We start from the raw sequence: 17,678 nt of genomic DNA, 5'->3' as shown, positions 1-17,678 counted from the left end.
CATTCTGATAAGCCCTTAGAAACAGTGATCATGGGCATGTTCATGGAACTTTGTTTACTGCCTTGCTTTTTTTTTTGACTATTTGTGCTTACTGTCTTGCTTGTTCCTTGACTATTTGCATCTATTGTATTGCTAGTTCCTCAACCTAAAACTGACCTTAATACTTGCATGTAATTAAAATGGTATAAAAGCAAAAAGGAGGAAGGAGATGGGATAAAGGGTTTCTAAGGAGGGGAAATGGGGAAAGAGGATGACATCTGAAATGTAAATAAGTAAAATATCCAATAAAAATAAAGTACCAATCTATAAATCTACCAAAGATGCTAGAAAAAAAACTTCTACTCAAAGAGTTTAACTGAACCCAAGAAAGCAGAAAGAATAAATAATCTCAGACCAGCAAACCAAAATTAGAAGTCGGGGTGGGAGAAGAATATCACAACAACAAAATAACAGATATCAATAAACACTGCTCATTGATAACTCCCAACATCAATAGCTCCAATTCCCCAATAAAAAGATACAGAATAACAGAATGGATTAAAAAATAAAATCCATTCTTCTGCTGCATCAAAGAAACACATCTTAACATCAAAGAGAGACATCACTTCAGAAGAAAAGGATAAAAAAAGATACTGTAAACAAATGGACTTATGAAACAAGTCAGTGTAGCCATTTTAATATCTGATGAAATAGACTTCAATGTGAAACTAGTCAGAAGAGTTAGGAAAGAACACTACATACTTATCAGAGGAAAAATATAACAAGAGGACACTGCAATTATTAACATGTATGCTTCAAACACAAGAGCACACAGTTTATAAAAGAAAAACTGCTACAGCTTAAATCGCATATTAACTCATAGTGGGTGACTTCAGTGCCCAATTCTCACCAATAGATGGGTCATACAGACAAAAAATTAAACAAAAATACTGGAACTGAAATCATAAACTAAATAGACCTAGGAGATATTTACAGAACATTTCACCAAGCACACACACACAAAACATATATTCTTCTCAGAAACTCATGGAACTTTCTCCAAAACTGACCACATATTTGAACACAAGACAAATCTCAACAGGTACAAGAAAACTAACACCCAGCATCCTCTGAACATATTAAAGCTGTTTATCAACAACAACAGAACCAATAGGAAATGTACAAGCTCATAGAAACTAACAACTCTCTACTGAATAAAAATGGGTCAAGACAGAAATTAAGAAGGAAATGAAAAACTGTCTAAAACTGATTGAAAATGAAATCACAACATGCCAAAATTTGTGGTACACAATAAAGGCAGTTCTAAGAGGAAAGTCCACAACACTAAGTGCCTACATAAGGAAATTGGATAGATCTCATACTAGTAACTTAACAGCACACCTGAGAGCTCTAGAAAACAAACAAACAAACAAAAATCACACCCAGCTGGGCAGTGGTGGCGCACGCCTTTAATCCCAGCACTTGGGAGGCAGAGGCAGGCAGATTTCTGAGTTCGAGAGTTTGAGGCTAGCCTGGTCTACAGAGTGAGTTCCAAGACAGCCAGGGCTACACAGAGAAACCCTGTCTCGAAAAAACAGAAAAAAAAATCACACCCAAAAGGAGTGGACAGCAAGATTGAAATCAATAAAACATAAATAATACCACAACAAAATTACAAAGAATCCATGAAACAAAGAGTTGTTTCTCTCAGAAAAAAAAATGGTAAGATTGACCAACCCATAGACAAATGAACTAAAAAAACAAAGAGAGTAGATCCAAATTAACAAAACTAGACACAAAGGGGCACAGAACAACAAACACTGAGGAAATTCTGAGAATCATAAGGTTTTACTTTAAAAACCTTACACCAAATTAGAAAATCTAAAAGAAATGGATAATTTTCTTGATACATACCAGTTAAAAAGTTAAATCAAGACAAGATAAGGAATTTAAACAGACCTATTATCCCTAGTGATGTAGCAGTAGTTATGTCTCCCATTTAAAAATAAAAAATAAAATAAAAATAAAAATAAAGGCCAAGGCCAGATGGCTTTAGCAGAACAGTTAATCCCAATACTCCTCAAATTATTCCACAAAATAGAAACAAAAGAGACACTATTTTTCTTTAGGAGGCCACAGTTACACTTATACCTCAACCTTAGAAAGATCCAACAAAGAGAGACAATTACAGACCAATTTCCACTATGAACACTGTTGTGAAAATTCTCAACAAAATACTTGCAAACCAAATCCAAGTACACACCAAAAAAGATACCTGCCATAATCAAGCAGGCTTCATCTCAGAGATGCTGGAACGGTTCAGCTATGTAAATTGATAAATGCAACACACCATATAAACAAACTGAAAGATAATAACAGCCAAAATCCACATCCCTTCAGGGTGAAAGTTCTAGAGATATTAGGAATATAGAGGATGTATCTCAATATAACAAAGACAACTTAAAGCAAGCCCATAGCCAACATCAATTTAAATGAAGAACAACTCAAAGCATTTCCACTAAAATCAGGAACAAATCAAAAGTGTTCACTTTCTCCATATCCACTCAATACAATATAGGACTAGACAACTTAGCTAGAGCAATAGGACAACTGAAAGAGACCAAGGGGATACAAATAGGAAGGGAGAAGCCAAGGTATCTTTATTTGTAGATGATATCATAATATACATAAGTATCCTTAAATATACATAAGATCCTAAAAATTCCACCAGAAAACTTCTACAACTGAAAAGCACTTTCAGCAAAGTAGGTTACAAAATTACGTTGCAAAAAAATCTGTAGCCTTCCTATATACATATGACAAACAGACTCAAAATCATGGAAATAACACCCTTCATAATAGCCTCAAAAAAATATATATATATATATATAAATCAATCTTTGGGTAACTCCAGCCAAGCAAGTGAAAGACTTGTATGATTAAAATCTTTAAGACACTAAGGAAAAACTGAAGATGATATCAGACAATGGGAGGATCTCCCATGTTCATGAATTGGTAAGATTAATATAGTAAAAATGGCCATCTGATTTAAAACAATCTACAGATTCAATGTAACCCCCATAAAAATTCCAACACAATTCTTCACAAAACATTTCAGCTTCATGTGGGAACGCAAAAACTGAAGATAGATAAAACTGTCCTGAAAACTGAAGATAGATAAAACTGTCCTGAAAAATACCACCATCATCCCCTTTTATTTTCTCATTTAACCTTAGTGCCACAATTTAAAATTTTGCAGGGTTTGTGTTTTGCATCTTTAAGATGGTTTTACAAATAGTTTCACATTCAGATCAAAAAATAAGCATGGATACCACAGGATAATACCTTTTAATTTAACTGCCACATCAATATAGGATTGCAGAAATGCCATGGATACTGCATGCCCTATAATAAAATCAGACAATTCAACAGACATTAGGACATGCTTATGTTCAGAGCACCCATGCTTACATCACACGCATAAACACATGCAGAGGTTTATGAGAGTTACCAAAACTAGAATTTCCAAATAACAGATACCATACTACAGAGTAGCCAGTACTATTCTACCACTTATATAGATCCAAATGCAACTAATATTTTCATTCATACTACATATAGTGAAATGGCTATTACTTGAAGATAATAGATTTCCTATACTACTATAAAATGGTGATATATTTAAAATAATTACATTCAATAATACTAGCTTTGAAAAGTAACTAGCTGAATTTCTAGCTTAATCATTGACCTTATAATTTGTAAATTATATATCTAAAAACACAGAAAGTAAGTTTTACTCCTTAGAATCAGAAGTAAATGCTTTAATGTGTGCAGTCTACTTGAGACATGAAAACTATGCTATTTTACAATGTATAATACTTAGAAAGCAACACAAAACCCATCTTTTTAAGGGTCATCATATGTCACATGCATCCTTCCAAAGCTCATACTTACAGGTAGCATAGAAGAGCACTATGCTGTCAGATGCCGTGACCGTTGTGTTAAATGTCTCCTCCGTTAGCTCCACTGACAACTCCAAAGGTAGTGGTCTCTTCCTATCTCTGTAAACAGTTCCTGCCACCTCATCATCTTCCACAGCTAAAACGTTTTTAAAAGAAGTTTGCTTACATAATTAAGTAATTAAATATTTAAAATGTCAATGAGCCATCACAGGAAAAGTGGCCTCCACCACTGAGCTGCTGATGTGACCTCAGGAAAGTCACCTAACTGTGGAAACAGATTCTTCACCTACTAAACAAAAGTGAAGCTAGCTCTTGCAAAGAACACAATCAAAGAAAGCCATGTCAGCCATAAGAGTAAGAGCCGAAGTGACTGATGAGTATTAAAATACTACTGAAATTTACCACTAATATTGCTTACAACCAGACCCATTTACAACTACAAATACACTAATGTTAATTACAATTTTGCTTCCTAATAGGAACAATACAAATGAAATACGCCATAGCTTTGTGTAGATGCAGCTAGGCCAGTGGGAGGAAACCTGATTGTGGAAGACAAAGCCAAGACTGTGGGAAGCTGAAAGCCTGATGTGAAACAATAAAAGTGCACACTAAAATCCAAATAAAAGCATCTGCTCACCAATCAACCCAATAAAATGTGATTCCATTTTACTGACATTAATGGCAGCAGGAGGGGGGGCATCTTACAGTTCTTACCCAGATCTGGACCTTCCATGTCTTCATCTTCATCTTCTTGTATTTCTTCAACGTGCATATTATTTTTCACATGGGAAATGATTAATTCAACATCATTCAACACCAGAAATTCCACAGACACATCCTAGAAACGTTATTCAATTTTTCAAGTTAGCATACAGAGTAACAGGTTTCACTGTGACATTTTCAAACATGTCAACGTATTCTGTGATTATTTGTCTCCTTCTCCTGCTGCCCTCCTGAAACCTTCTTGCACTCTTTGCTCGCCTACTGATTCATGCTAACCAGTACCCACAATTTAGTTTCATGTGTCCCTTCATCTTTTTTCCCTCCCCTTTCCTTGGAGATCTCCTCCTCCCCTCTCATCATCCCCTCTAGCTTCTTGACTCTAAACACACACACACACACACACACACACATATCTAGATTCTGCATATCAAAGAAAGTATTTATCTTTCTGAGTCTGTCTTATTTCACTTAAAGTAATGATCTCTAGTAGTTCTATCCATTTTCTTGCAACCACACTGTTTATTCACCTGTTGATGGACATTTGGCTGACTTCATTTTCTACTTATTGTCAATAGTGTGGCAATAAGCATGGCTGTGCAATATCCCTGTGGTCTGCTGACTTACACGTTCTTCAGATAGATGTCCAGAAGTAGTATAGCTAGATCATATGGTAATTTCATCTTTAGATATTTTTAAAGATTTATTCTTAAACTGTGTGTGTGTGTGTGCACGTGTATGTATTAGGTATGTGCACATGAGAATAGGTGCCCAGCCAAACCAGAGCATCAGAGCTCCTGGAGATGGAATTACAGTCCTATGTAAAAGCAGCAAGCACTCTTAACCAAAGGCTGTATTTCTTTTGATCCTTTTGTGTATGGTGCATTTATATTTAAGTATGTACCGTGTGTGTGTGTGTGTGTGTGTGTGTGTGTGTGTGTGCACATGCACATGTTCATGAGTTTCCCAATGATGTTTGTGCTGGGTGGTTTTATGCCATCTTGACACAAGCTATAGTCATCTAAGGGGGGATCTCAATTGAGAAAATATCTCTAGAAGATCCAAAGTTAAGCAAGCAAGGATGTAGGGCATTTGTCTAATTAGTGATTGACAGGGAAGGGCCCAGTCCATTGTGTGTGGTGGTATCCCTGAGTTCTGTAAGCAGGCTGAGCAAGCCATGAGGAACAAAGCATAAGTAGCACCTCTCCATGACCTTTGTGCCAGCTCCCAAGTCCACATCCGTAACCTGTTTGAGTTCCTGTCCTGACTTTATTCAGCGATGACCTGATCTTTTCCTTTTCAAGTTGCTTTTGGCCAAGGTATTTCATAACAGCATTAGTAGCCCTAACTAAGATGAGGCACATGCCTGTGAATGATGGTGTGGTGTGTGGAGATCAGAAGATGATCTTTTATGCCCTCTCTTTCCACCTTTGGTTGGCACTGGGTCTCTGTTCTCTGACCAAGCTAGCTAGCCTTCAAGCTTCTAGGAATTATCCTGTCACTGTCTCCCATCTCTGTAGAGGGGCTCTGAGGTTAGAGACACTCACTAGTGAGGGCTCCTTTTCATGAGTTCTGAAGATCCATACTTGTCTGTCTACCATTACACCTGCTAATCTCTCTCCCCAGCTTATGATAATATATTTTTAGTTTTTTAAGGACCTTCTATCCTGACATGACAGCTGTGCCAGTATACACTCCTGCAGCAGTGTATAAAGGCTTCTCTTTCCCAACTTCCTTGCTAGTACTGATCACCAATATGTAGCAAAAACAATTTTATCTAAAATAGTTTGCTTCCTAGGAACTAAAATAAAACAAAACCTCTAAACTTCAGTTTTAAAATTAAACAACAAAGAAAACAGATGTCAAAGAGAAAAGCATCCAAAGTGTACATCAGCTAAAGGCAGATGGCCTCTATATGTGTGTGTGTGTGTGTGTGTGTGTGTGTGTGTGTGTGTGAGAGAGAGAGAGAGAGAGAGAGAGAGAGAGAGAGAACGTGAGCCTGGGCTACATTGTAAACACTGGTTCAAAAAATAAAATTAAAATGAATTATTTCCTTTGGCAAAATTTGCCTCCAGAAATTTTGCCAAAGGAAAAAACCAATGATATTCAAGACGGTTTATAAGGACAGGAATAATATAACAAAAACAAATAATTAAATATAATTTTAGGCAAAAGTAAGAAAATTAAAAAATCAATTGTGCATTGAAAGAATGATAATTTAAAGATTTTTCTAATAGTAAACATGTATTACTTTAGTCCATATGGACTACTTTAGCTCAAAGAGGTAAAATTATAGACCAGTGTGTAAAATGACTAACCTTCTCTGCTCTTCTGAAGGCCACATTAGCATGCTGAGGAATGTTCACATCCACAGAGTCCCTTTTTCAAAAGGAAATAAATTTTTACTTACTCATCTAAAGAAGCCGCCCAGGATATAAATCTAAAACAGAACTGCACATTCTTAGTCTAAAAACAATTATGAGTAGGTTACAATTTAGTGAGTGTGAGAAATTCTGTGTATAAATACCAAGTGGATTTTCTAGTCCTCGTTAAAACATTTTAATCAAGCTAGTAACTAATGTATAGACTTCAGCTCAGCAGTTAGTCCTAACTGTACTAGAATCTGTTAGATGTAAGGATTTTGAAGGCATTGTGGTGAGTACCTCAACAAGAGCAGAACTCCTGCTTTCCCCAGAAGACGCCATGCTACCCACTCTGCAGTTCTTCTGTCGGCCTCCTGTGTAGCTCGCTGGCTGATGATAAAAACCAGTGGCAATCCTAGTTGTAGGTGAATGGTGGACACCTGCTGGGGATCTTCAGCTACTTCCATCTCGGTTTAGAAAAAAGGTAAAACATTCTCACTCCATGGTAATAACCCACATGACACACTGCACGAACCCTCTCTCGCGCACACACACAAACACATGCAACTAATTTTTATAAATATAAACTGTATCCTATGAAGCTATTCTCTAAGAAGTGATGTGAATAAAAGTTTAATTCAACTCCTCCAGATCTCAATATATAAACAAGAAGTAAAATGCTCTTCAGGGGAAAAAAAAACACCATAAAACGTGTGTGTGTGTGTGTGTGCGTGTGTGTATACACATATACTTTTAACATGTTTACCAAATGATTGTACCTGGGATTCAGATAGAAGCATTCCTTCTGGCTACCCGGTGTAAGTGACCAGCCACTGTGGAGAATACTATCAGCCTTCAGAATGTCCTTGCATTTAGCCATTATGGCAACGGCTTAACCATTTCCCAATCTGTGTTCATTGGTGGGAACCTTAAGAATAGGTCTGGATTGGGAGTGGAGAGGTGGCTCAGCAGTTAGATGCACTTCCCGCTCTTGAGGAGGACCCAAGTTCTGTTCCCAGTACCCATGGAGGGCAACTCACAATTTCCTCTAACTCTAGCTCTAGGAGATAGGCACCTGTACTAACATACACATAACCATAAAATGGGCATATATATATTATTTTTTCAAAGTAATAAAAATAAATGTTTTAAAAACTGGTCTGGAGTAACTTCATATCTGGTATAACAGCAATCTATTTGAAATTGAATACATATACAAATTTACAGTCAAGATTTGTAGTTTAAAATGATTTTTAAAAACAAAAAACAAAAAATTCAGATACAGTTATGGCCAGGCCTGGTGGAATATGCCTATAATTCCAGAACTTGAGAGTTAAAGGACTGCTCCAGGTTCAAGATTATCCTGGGCTACAGGACAAGTCCTATGCTAGCCTGAGCTACATAGCTATACAACCAGATTACATCTAAGACACACACACCTAACCATTAGATTACATATCTAAATTCTGTCTCCCTTTTAAAAAGAGAGAGATGAACATATACACAAAATCACCAACCTGAATCAAATTTTATAAGGTTGGAAGTAGAATAATATTACATTGCAATGATTAGACAAATACTATTCACACAAAAGTCTGAATCTTACTTTCTACTTTTGTTTGCTTATAAATTTAATGTAAACACACCAAGTCATTTCAAATCCTAAATGCCTAAGCCTAGGATATTGCAAAACCCAATGACCACTGCACCTCAAAGACATGCAGCGTGATTGATATATAAACTACTGCAGTATAACATGAACATGGAAGCTGGGTGTGTGATCCCAGTAATCCAGAGGTAGAGCAGGCAGATTTCTGTGTTTAAGGCCAGCCTGATCTACATAAAGGCAGCAGGCACTGTAACACCCCATCTCAATAAATTACATATTAATTTTTTAAAAGGAATAACCATAGCTGGGGCTACAGAACAAGAACAAACTACAAACCAGTCCTTCAAATCAACTACCCATCTGCCTCACAAGTAAGAATCCATACTAACCCCAGTGCCTCCCCTACCATACCACCAAAATGCATATTTTTGTTACACTCAATTTCAGCCTATAGACTGTTTCCTATAAAAAGTATTTGATTTCATTTTGTTTTTTTAAATGAGACATTAGAGGCAACCAAATCAGATCAGAACTCTGCCATCTCCTTATCCCACAAAGGTTAAGACTTCAGCCCTCGCTCAGTCTCAAGAAGTCTCAGGACAGTGCCAGCTCCCTGAACTCCATATTTACCTCATCTCTCCTCTGGAGGAAAACTGCTAGCCTGCTCTTCTTGGGTCTTGCAAACCCTTCTAGAAACCCTGTGTCAACACTTGGTTCTCATTCCAGCCCTCTAAATCCCTACTCCCTGCAGTTTTGCATTCAGATCTTTCCTGCTTTCCTGCTGCCTGGCATCCTGACTTCCAGTCTCTAACTAGGATTCAGAATCCACATCAGTTCCTCAGCACTTCAGAGGGGATAAAAAGAATTATACTAAAACTGAGATGTCTATGCATCGTTTTGTGGGAATTTTGAAAGAAACACCACTCCAGAGTTCAGCAATTTAATACTGCTTTTGTAGAGCAGAGTCCAGTGCTCCACAGTTCCAGAAAGCACCACTCAATTATAAAAAGTTTCAAGAGCACATTAATAGAAAATACAACAGCAATCCTGGACTTTATGCATGCCCTGTTTTCAGGTGCAGTCATACTTAACTGGTTCCCAACCTACTATTCATTCTTAATGAGCTTTATGTGGTTTGTGAGTTGAATCTTGGGTATTTAAAACTTCTGGGCTAAAATCCAATAATCAGTGAGTGAATACCATGTGTGTTCTTTTGTGATTGGCTTACCTCACTCAGGATGATGTTTTCTAGTTCCATCCATTTACCTAAGAATTTCTCAAATTCATTGTTTTTAATAGGTGAGTAATATTCCATTGTATAAATGTACCACTTTTTTTGTATCCATTCCTCTGTTGAAGGACATCTGGGTTCTTTCCAGCTTCTGGCTATTATCAATAAGGCTGCTATGAACATAATGGAGCATATGTCCTTGTTATATGTTAGAGTATCTTCTGGATATATGCCCAGGAGTGGTATAACTCGGTCCTCAGGTAATGATATGTCCAATTTTCTGAGGAACCAGCAGACTGATTTCCAGAGTGGTTGGACCGTCTTGCGATCCCACCAATGGGGAGTGTTCCTCTTTCTCCACACCCTCGTCAGCATCTACTATCACCTGAGTTTTTAATCTTAGCCATTCTGACTGGTGTGAGGTGGAATCTCAGGATTGTTCTGATTTGCATTTCCCTGATGACTAAGGATGTTGAACATTTCTTTAGGTGCTTCTTGGCCATTCGAGTTTCCTCAGTTGAGAATTCTTTGTTTAGCTCTATACCCCATTTTTTAATAGGGTTATTTGGTTGTCTGGAGTCTAATTTCTTGAGTTCTTTGTATATATTGGATATTAGTCGTCTATGCGATGTGGGATTGGTAAAGACCTTTTCCCGAACTGTTGGTTGCCATTTTGTCCTATTGACAGTGTCCTTTGCCTTACAGAAACTTTGCAATGTCATCAAGTCCCACTTGTCAATTCTTGATCTTAGAGCATAAGCCATTGGTGTTCTGTTCAGGAAATTTTCCCCTGTGCCCAAGTATTCGAGATTCTTCCCCACCTTCTCTTCTATTAGTTTCATTGTATCTGGTTTTATGTGGAGGTCCTTTATCCACTTAGACTTGAGCTTTGTACAAGGAGACAAGAATGGATCGATTTGCATTCTTCTACATGTTGTCTTCCAGTTGAACCAGCACCATTTGTTGAAAATGCTGTCCTTTTTCCACTGGACAGTTTTAGCTCCTTTGTCAAAGTGACCATAGGTGTGTGGGTTAATTTCTGGGTCTTCAATTCTATTCCAATGATCTTCCTGCCTGTCTTTGTATCAATACCATGCAGTTTTTATCACTATTGCTCTGTAGTACAGCTTGAGGTCAGGGATGGTGATTCCTTCAGAAGTTCTTTTATTGTTGAGAACAGTTTTCACTATCCTGGGTTTTTTGTTATTTCAAATAAATTTGAGAATTTCTCTTTCTAACTCTGTGAAGAATTGAGTTGGGATTTTAATGAGGATTGTACTGAATCTATATATTGCTTGTGGCAAGATGGCCATTTTTACTATATTAATCCTGCCAATCCATGAGCATAGGAGATCTTTCCATCTTCTGAGATCTTCTTTGCTTTCTTTCTTGAGTGACTTGAAGTTATCATACAGATCTTTCACTTGCTTGGTTAGATTCACACCAAGGTATTTTATATTATTCTTTTATATTTTTATATAATTTTGACTATTATGAAGAGTGTAATTTCCCTAATTTCTTTTTCAGTCTGTTTATCTTTCATGTAGAGGAAGGCTACTGATTTGTTTGAGTTGATTTTATAAACCAGCCACTTTGCTGAAGTTGTTTATCAGGTTTAGGAGTTCTCTGGTGGAAATTCTGGGGTTACTTATGTATACTACCATATCATCTGCAAATAGTGATATTTTGACTTCTTCCTTTCCTATTTGTATCCCTTTGACTTCTTTTTGTTGTCTAATTTCTCTGGCTAGGACTTCCAGTACTATATTGAATAGGTAGGGAGAGAGTGGGCAGCCTTGTCTAGTCCCTGATCTTAGTGGGATTGCTTCAAATTTCTCTCCATTTAGTTTGATGTTAGCTTCTGGTTTGCTGTATATTGCTTTCCTGTGTTTAGGTATGGGCCTTGAATTCCTGATCTTTCCAAGACTTTTACCATGAAGGGATGTTGAATTTTGTCAAATGCTTTCTCAGCATCTAGTGAGATGATCATGTAGTTTTTTTCTTTGAGTTTGTTTATATAGTGGATTACATTGATGGATTTCCGAATATTGAACCATCCCTGCATTCCTGGGATAAAACCTACTTGATCATGATGGATGATTGTTTTGATGTGTTCTTGGGTTCAGTTTGCTAGAATTTTATTGAGTATTTTTGCATCGATATTCATAAGGAAGATTGGTCTGATGTTTTCTTTCTTTGTTGGGTCTTTGTGAGGTTTAGGTATGAGTGTGATTGTAGCTTCATAGAACGAATTGGGTAGTGTTCCTTCCATTTCTATTTTGTGGAATAGTTTGAAGAGAATTGGTATTAGGTCTTCCTTGAAGGTCTGATAGAATTCTGTACTAAAACCTGGTCCTGGGCTTTTTGGTGGGGAAACTTTTAATGACTGCTGCTATTTCTTTAGGGATTATGGGACTGTTTAGATGGTTTATTTGTTCCAGATTTAACTTTGGTACCTGATATCTGTCTAGAAAATTGTCCATTTCATCCAGATTTTCCAGTTTTGTTGAGTATAGGCCGTTGTAGTTGGATCTGATGATTTTTTAAATTTCCTCAGTTTCTGTTGTTATGTCTCCCTTTTCAGTTCTGATTTTAATAATTTGGAGACTATCTCTACACCCTCTGGTTAATTTGGCTAAGGGTTTATCTATCTTGTTGATTTTTTCAAAGAACCAACTCCTGGTTTTGTTGATATTTTGTATAGTTCTTTCTGTTTCTACTTTGTTGATTTCATCCCTGAGTTTGATTATTTCCTGACGTCTACTCCTCTTGGGTGTATTTGACTCTTTTTGTTCTAGAGCTTTCAGACGTCCTGTCAAGTTGTTAATGTATGCTATCTCCAGTTTCTTTTTGTAGACACTACGAGCTATGAGTTTTCCTCTTAGCACTGCTTTCATGGAGTCCCACAAGTTTTGGTATGATGTTTCTTCATTTTCATTAAATTCTAAAAAGTCTTTCATTTCTTTCTTTATTTCTTTCTTGACCAAGTCATCACTGAGTAGAGCGCTGTTCAGTTTCCACATGCATGTGGGTATTCCATTGGTTTTGTCATTATTAAAGACCAGCCTTAGTGATCTGATAGGATGCAAGGGATTATTTCAATCTTTTTGTATCTGTTGAGGCCTGCTTTGTGACCAATTATATGGTCTATTTTGTAGAAGGTACCATGAGGTGCTGAGAAAAAGGTATATTCTTTTGTTTTAGGATGAAATGTTCTATAGATATCTGTTAAATCCATTTGGTTCATAATGTCTGTTAATTTCACTGTGTCTGTTTAGTTTCTGTTTCCATGATCTGTCCATTGCTGAGAGTGGGATGTTGAGATCCCCCACTATTATTGTGTGAGGTGTAATGTGTGTTTTGAGCCTTCGTAAAGTTTCTTTTATGTATGTGGGTGCCCTTGCATTTGGAGCATAGATGTTCAGAATTGGGAGATCATCTTGGTAGATTTTTCCTTTGATAAGTATGAAATGTCCTTCCTTATCTTTTTTGATTATTTTTGGTTGAAGGTCGATTTTATTTGATATTAGAATGGCTACTCTAGCTTGTTTCTTGGGACCATTTGCTTGGAAAATTGTTTTCCATCCTTTTACTCTGAGGTAGTCTTTGTCTTTGTCACTGAGGTACGTTTCCTGTATGCAGCAAAATTCTGGGTCCTGTTTATGTATCCAGTCTGATAGTATATATTGGAGAATTGAGTCCATTGATGTTGAGATATTAAGGAAAAATGATTGTTGCTTCCTGTTATTTTTGTTATTAAAGGTGGAATTATGTTTGTGTAGCTATCTTCTTATGGGGTTGTTGGAAAATTACTTCCTTCCTTTTTCTAGGTTGTAGTTTCCTTCCTTGTATTGGCGTTTTCCATTAATTATTCTTTGAAGTGCTGGGTTTGTGGGAAGATATTGTACAAATTTGGTTTTGTCATGGAATATCTTGGTTTCTCCATCTATAGTGATTGAGAGTTTTGCTGGGTATAGTAGTCTGGGCTGGCATTTGTGTTCTCTTAGGGTCTGTATGATGTCAGTCCAGGCTCTTCTGGACTCTTAGGCTAATGCTAACCCCAGTGAGACATAGTAGACCTACGGTCGTATAGCTGCCAAGTTTTTAAACAATGACTACAAAAACATTCACAAACACTGAGCACTCAAGTATCTGCACTCATTATAACTATGACACAGTGTTATCACTCATGTTATATTTGAAGCAATAAACAAAAACATAAAAACATTATTTTAAAAACAATTTATATTCTATGTATAACAAGAAATTATTCTCCAATGCTGTGAAATGAAAGCAATATGTCCAAGGAAAAAAGATTAAAGTAGTCACCAATATAAACACTTCTCTGTGAATCAAAACTTACTAAACCTCACATGTGAATATCTGTTGCAGTAAAGTGAAAACACATACCAACAGAGGTGCATTCATTGTCTTCACAAATACATGAATATTCAGTGTGGTCAAAGGTTGTTCCATTAGTGTTCTTCTGCAATGCTTGGTCAAGTCCAAGACCAGTTTACAATGAAAAAAGTAGAGGTGTGCATGTTCTATATTCTCAGAGCTGCAAGTGAAAACCAGGACAAGGCAATTAACAAAATTCTGTGTATGATTCTCTTACAATCCAAAAGACATACTTTTGCATATTTCTCATACACTGAATTTAATAAAAACCTAAGAGTTAACCTTAAAAATAAAATCAACTTGGACAAAGAAGACAGAAAATATTTAAGAAAACTAGCCTTAATATCGGAACAAAACTCCTCAAACTCTTACACATGAATGTCCACATTAGAGTACAGGTTTCAATAAGACAGTCACAGATGAGACTGTCTTTAAATACAGTTGCTTTTCTACAGCTATCCTAAATGAAGCTTTGTAATACAAATTTTTCTAAGTTTAATTTAACCTAAATCTGTTGAATAAACTTTAGCTAAACTGTGCCTTAAGATAGAAACCATGTGATAGCTGTGGGAGTTTGTGAATTTGTATCTGAAAATTTACAAAACTGGGCAAACACAGTTTATAATTTTAGCTTTGGCATTATTTCAATACAAGAACTTAAATTTACAGTGCAGATAAGTTTTGTAAAAATTTAAATAGCATTTTCAAATCTTCATGCAATATTAATAAAGCTTTGTAAAATACTATAATACTTTATTTTTAAAATAACATGCTTATCTAAATAGTAACTTAGTAAGTAACTGAACAAGTAAGTTAACATTTTTTAAATCTAGAATTACAGGATTAAGACACACAGACCAGGCTAATTCTATTCTATTAGTTACAAGGTGATTTCTAACAGAGTCAGTGATAAGGAAACAATCATAAATACTTACTAAATGACTACTGTTAAAGCTCTATGCTACAGAACCCAGAGACCCCCTAAGCTAAGATGGACCTGAATACATCCTCTCTGAGAACAAGCTTTCATGTACCAGAAGGTACCACCCAAGCTTTAAAAAGGAGGTAACCAACAATCTGTTGCTATGATACCTACAGATTACATCAAACAACGACTAGTGTAACAGTATAACCCTAAGGGTGCACACATACCTTGGCAATAACCAACCCATCTGTAATTGGATCTAAGATCCATTCAAAAGGGAGACCACACTTGGTTCTGGAAATCTAGTTTCATACTCAGTGCTAGTGAAACCATGGTTACTGGAGGAGAATCTACAACTCCTAATTTCCTAAGCAAGTATAATCCTTAACAACAAGCTATAAACATTCGTCCTTATACCCACATCCTCATCAAGAAATCTCTATCCTTCATCAAGGAAACTTCTCTTTGCAACAGAAACCATGACAGAAAACCACAACCAATCAAAATGCAGAGTTGTGGAGCCCAGCCCCAATCTACCAAACCTCCCACACCTAAGGCTCAACAAACATTGTGGAAGAGGAGGCAAAAGACTGTAAGGGCCAGAGGATTAGGAAGGTTGCTGTGAGATTATGTCTCCTAGATTATCAGAAGCTACACCTGTAAAGTCTCACCTACATGACTGCCTAAATGTGAGGTTTACAAGGAGTGTGTCAAACTGGATGAAGGCCTCAACCCTGTACAAAGAACTACTGGCAACTGAGGAGAACTGGGAGTGGGAGAGGGGAGAAGTGGTCCTTCCCAGGAAAGAGCACACTAATAGGCTGTTCAGTGCCAAATGGTCAGCCCTGAAAACATACATACAGGTATTATTATATGGACTCAATAGCCAATCTTTAGGAATATATACGCAGATGTTAATACATATATACTTGTAATAACAGTAAAAAAACAAGCATCAATTTGAAAGAAAGGAGGAAGAGGTATGTGGGAAAGCTTAAAGGGAGAACAGAAAAGGAGGAATTCTTATAATTAAATTTAATTTCAAAAATAAACAAAAAAGCTTTATGTGAAACAATAAAGATTAATAAGACTACTCACATCCTTTATGTGCTTAAGCCAGAAGAGACATGTAAGGGGAACGATTAAAACAAAGTTTATAAACTATAATCTACAAGGCGCTACAGAGAGCAAAGAAGTATTTCATTCTGCCACAAGGTGGGAATAAGGAAAGAAAAGAAAGGGAAGGTTATAGAACTCACACGGAAGTGGAGGCAAAAAAATCTCTGCAGGAAGGAAAAAGAAATGTGCATTTCAAAGAAAGCAGCCAGTATATAGCCAAGACTCACTGAAGGCGCACAGCTTCCCAAGGGGTAAGTCTCGACTGCTTGCTAACCGCTGCTGAAAGCAAAACACTGAGCACTGGATATACTGGTGAGGGGTGTATGCCATATCAGTCTCTGAAGTAAAATAAAGCTGGAAAGCTACTTTAACGAGGCATCCTTTGTTTGCTACTCACAGAGACCCAAAGAGGGTCTATTGCTATTGGAAGTTTAGAAGCATGTATCAGAGAAAACAAGAAAGGTTCAATAATGGGCTGAAAACAGCATGGAGAATCCTTGGAGAACTGAACAGCAGGGGCACAGATCTTCATTTGAGCACCAACACTTTTCAGTTCCCAATGCAACTTTGTAAGGACATTTCTTTGTTTTTCCTGTAATTTGCCTAAACCTACAGAAGTGTAAGATCTCTGGCCTTTAAAAAATTGTTTGTGGAAGAGCAAACAGCTATGATGTCCCAAGAGATCAGCCAGGAGGTCACATGAGAAACTCTGGCACAGCCACAAAAGTCATGCTTTGGATTAATTTTCTTGGAGGAAATTTTGAAGCTATATTTCATTGTTAAATTTCATTTGTTATTTGTGATATTGAATATTAAAGGAAAAAAATTATGCTAGATTGACTCTCCCCCATCAAAAGCACTGAAAAGTGGGCTTCTAGGTAGACCTATAAATTAGGAATTAGAGAAAAAAATTATAACATTCTGCTCAAAAACTACTTTAAATGCATTTATAACTATTATGACAAAATGACTTATAGAGCTCTCAAAAGACTCTCTGGAGGCTAATTCTGAAACTGTTACTTTACCCCATGTGACCACTACAGATCTGTTCCTAAGATCCCTCCTGTGGCCATCAGACACTATCACACAGCTTGTCCACAATGACTCTGTTCACCCCAAACTACCATTGCATCTATGGAATGTCACAGTGTGGCTTACAACAGAGTAATAGAGGCATCCCAGGGTTCCATATTTATTTACAACTGTGTGTGATTCCTTTGGAGAAACCCAAGTTGTGACAGTTAAGAAAATGATGATTCAGGAACTTTTCCCCTGTGCCCAAGTATTCGAGGCTTTTCCCCACCTTCTCTTCTATTAGTTTCAGTGTATCTGGTTTTATGTGGAGGTCCTTTATCCACTTAGA

At 36.8% G+C, this 17,678-nt stretch overlaps 1 protein-coding gene across 6 annotated transcripts in view; it reads right to left on the bottom strand.

The window, feature by feature from the left end:
• The window catches only part of Txndc16 (thioredoxin domain containing 16), an 82,769-nt gene that overhangs the window by 28,768 nt on the left and 36,323 nt on the right, over positions 1 to 17,678 (bottom strand). For all 6 annotated transcript variants that reach the window (XM_028758643.1, XM_028758645.1, XM_028758644.1 and 3 more), the window contains 6 exons: positions 14,281 to 14,431; positions 7,331 to 7,497; positions 6,986 to 7,046; positions 4,662 to 4,785; positions 3,937 to 4,080; positions 3,325 to 3,384 (listed from right to left, as the gene is read on the bottom strand). In XM_028758643.1, coding sequence (XP_028614476.1) covers positions 3,325 to 3,384; positions 3,937 to 4,080; positions 4,662 to 4,785; positions 6,986 to 7,046; positions 7,331 to 7,497; positions 14,281 to 14,431 — 707 coding nt within the window. The remainder of the gene's footprint in view (positions 1 to 3,324; positions 3,385 to 3,936; positions 4,081 to 4,661; positions 4,786 to 6,985; positions 7,047 to 7,330; positions 7,498 to 14,280; positions 14,432 to 17,678) is intronic.

Source organism: Grammomys surdaster, unplaced genomic scaffold, assembly GCF_004785775.1.
Source record: "Grammomys surdaster isolate TR1022 unplaced genomic scaffold, NIH_TR_1.0 126198, whole genome shotgun sequence".
Taxonomy (NCBI): Eukaryota; Metazoa; Chordata; class Mammalia; order Rodentia; family Muridae; genus Grammomys; species Grammomys surdaster.
Note: the sequence above shows the minus strand (reverse complement) of the source record. Positions and strands in the feature narration are given on the sequence as shown.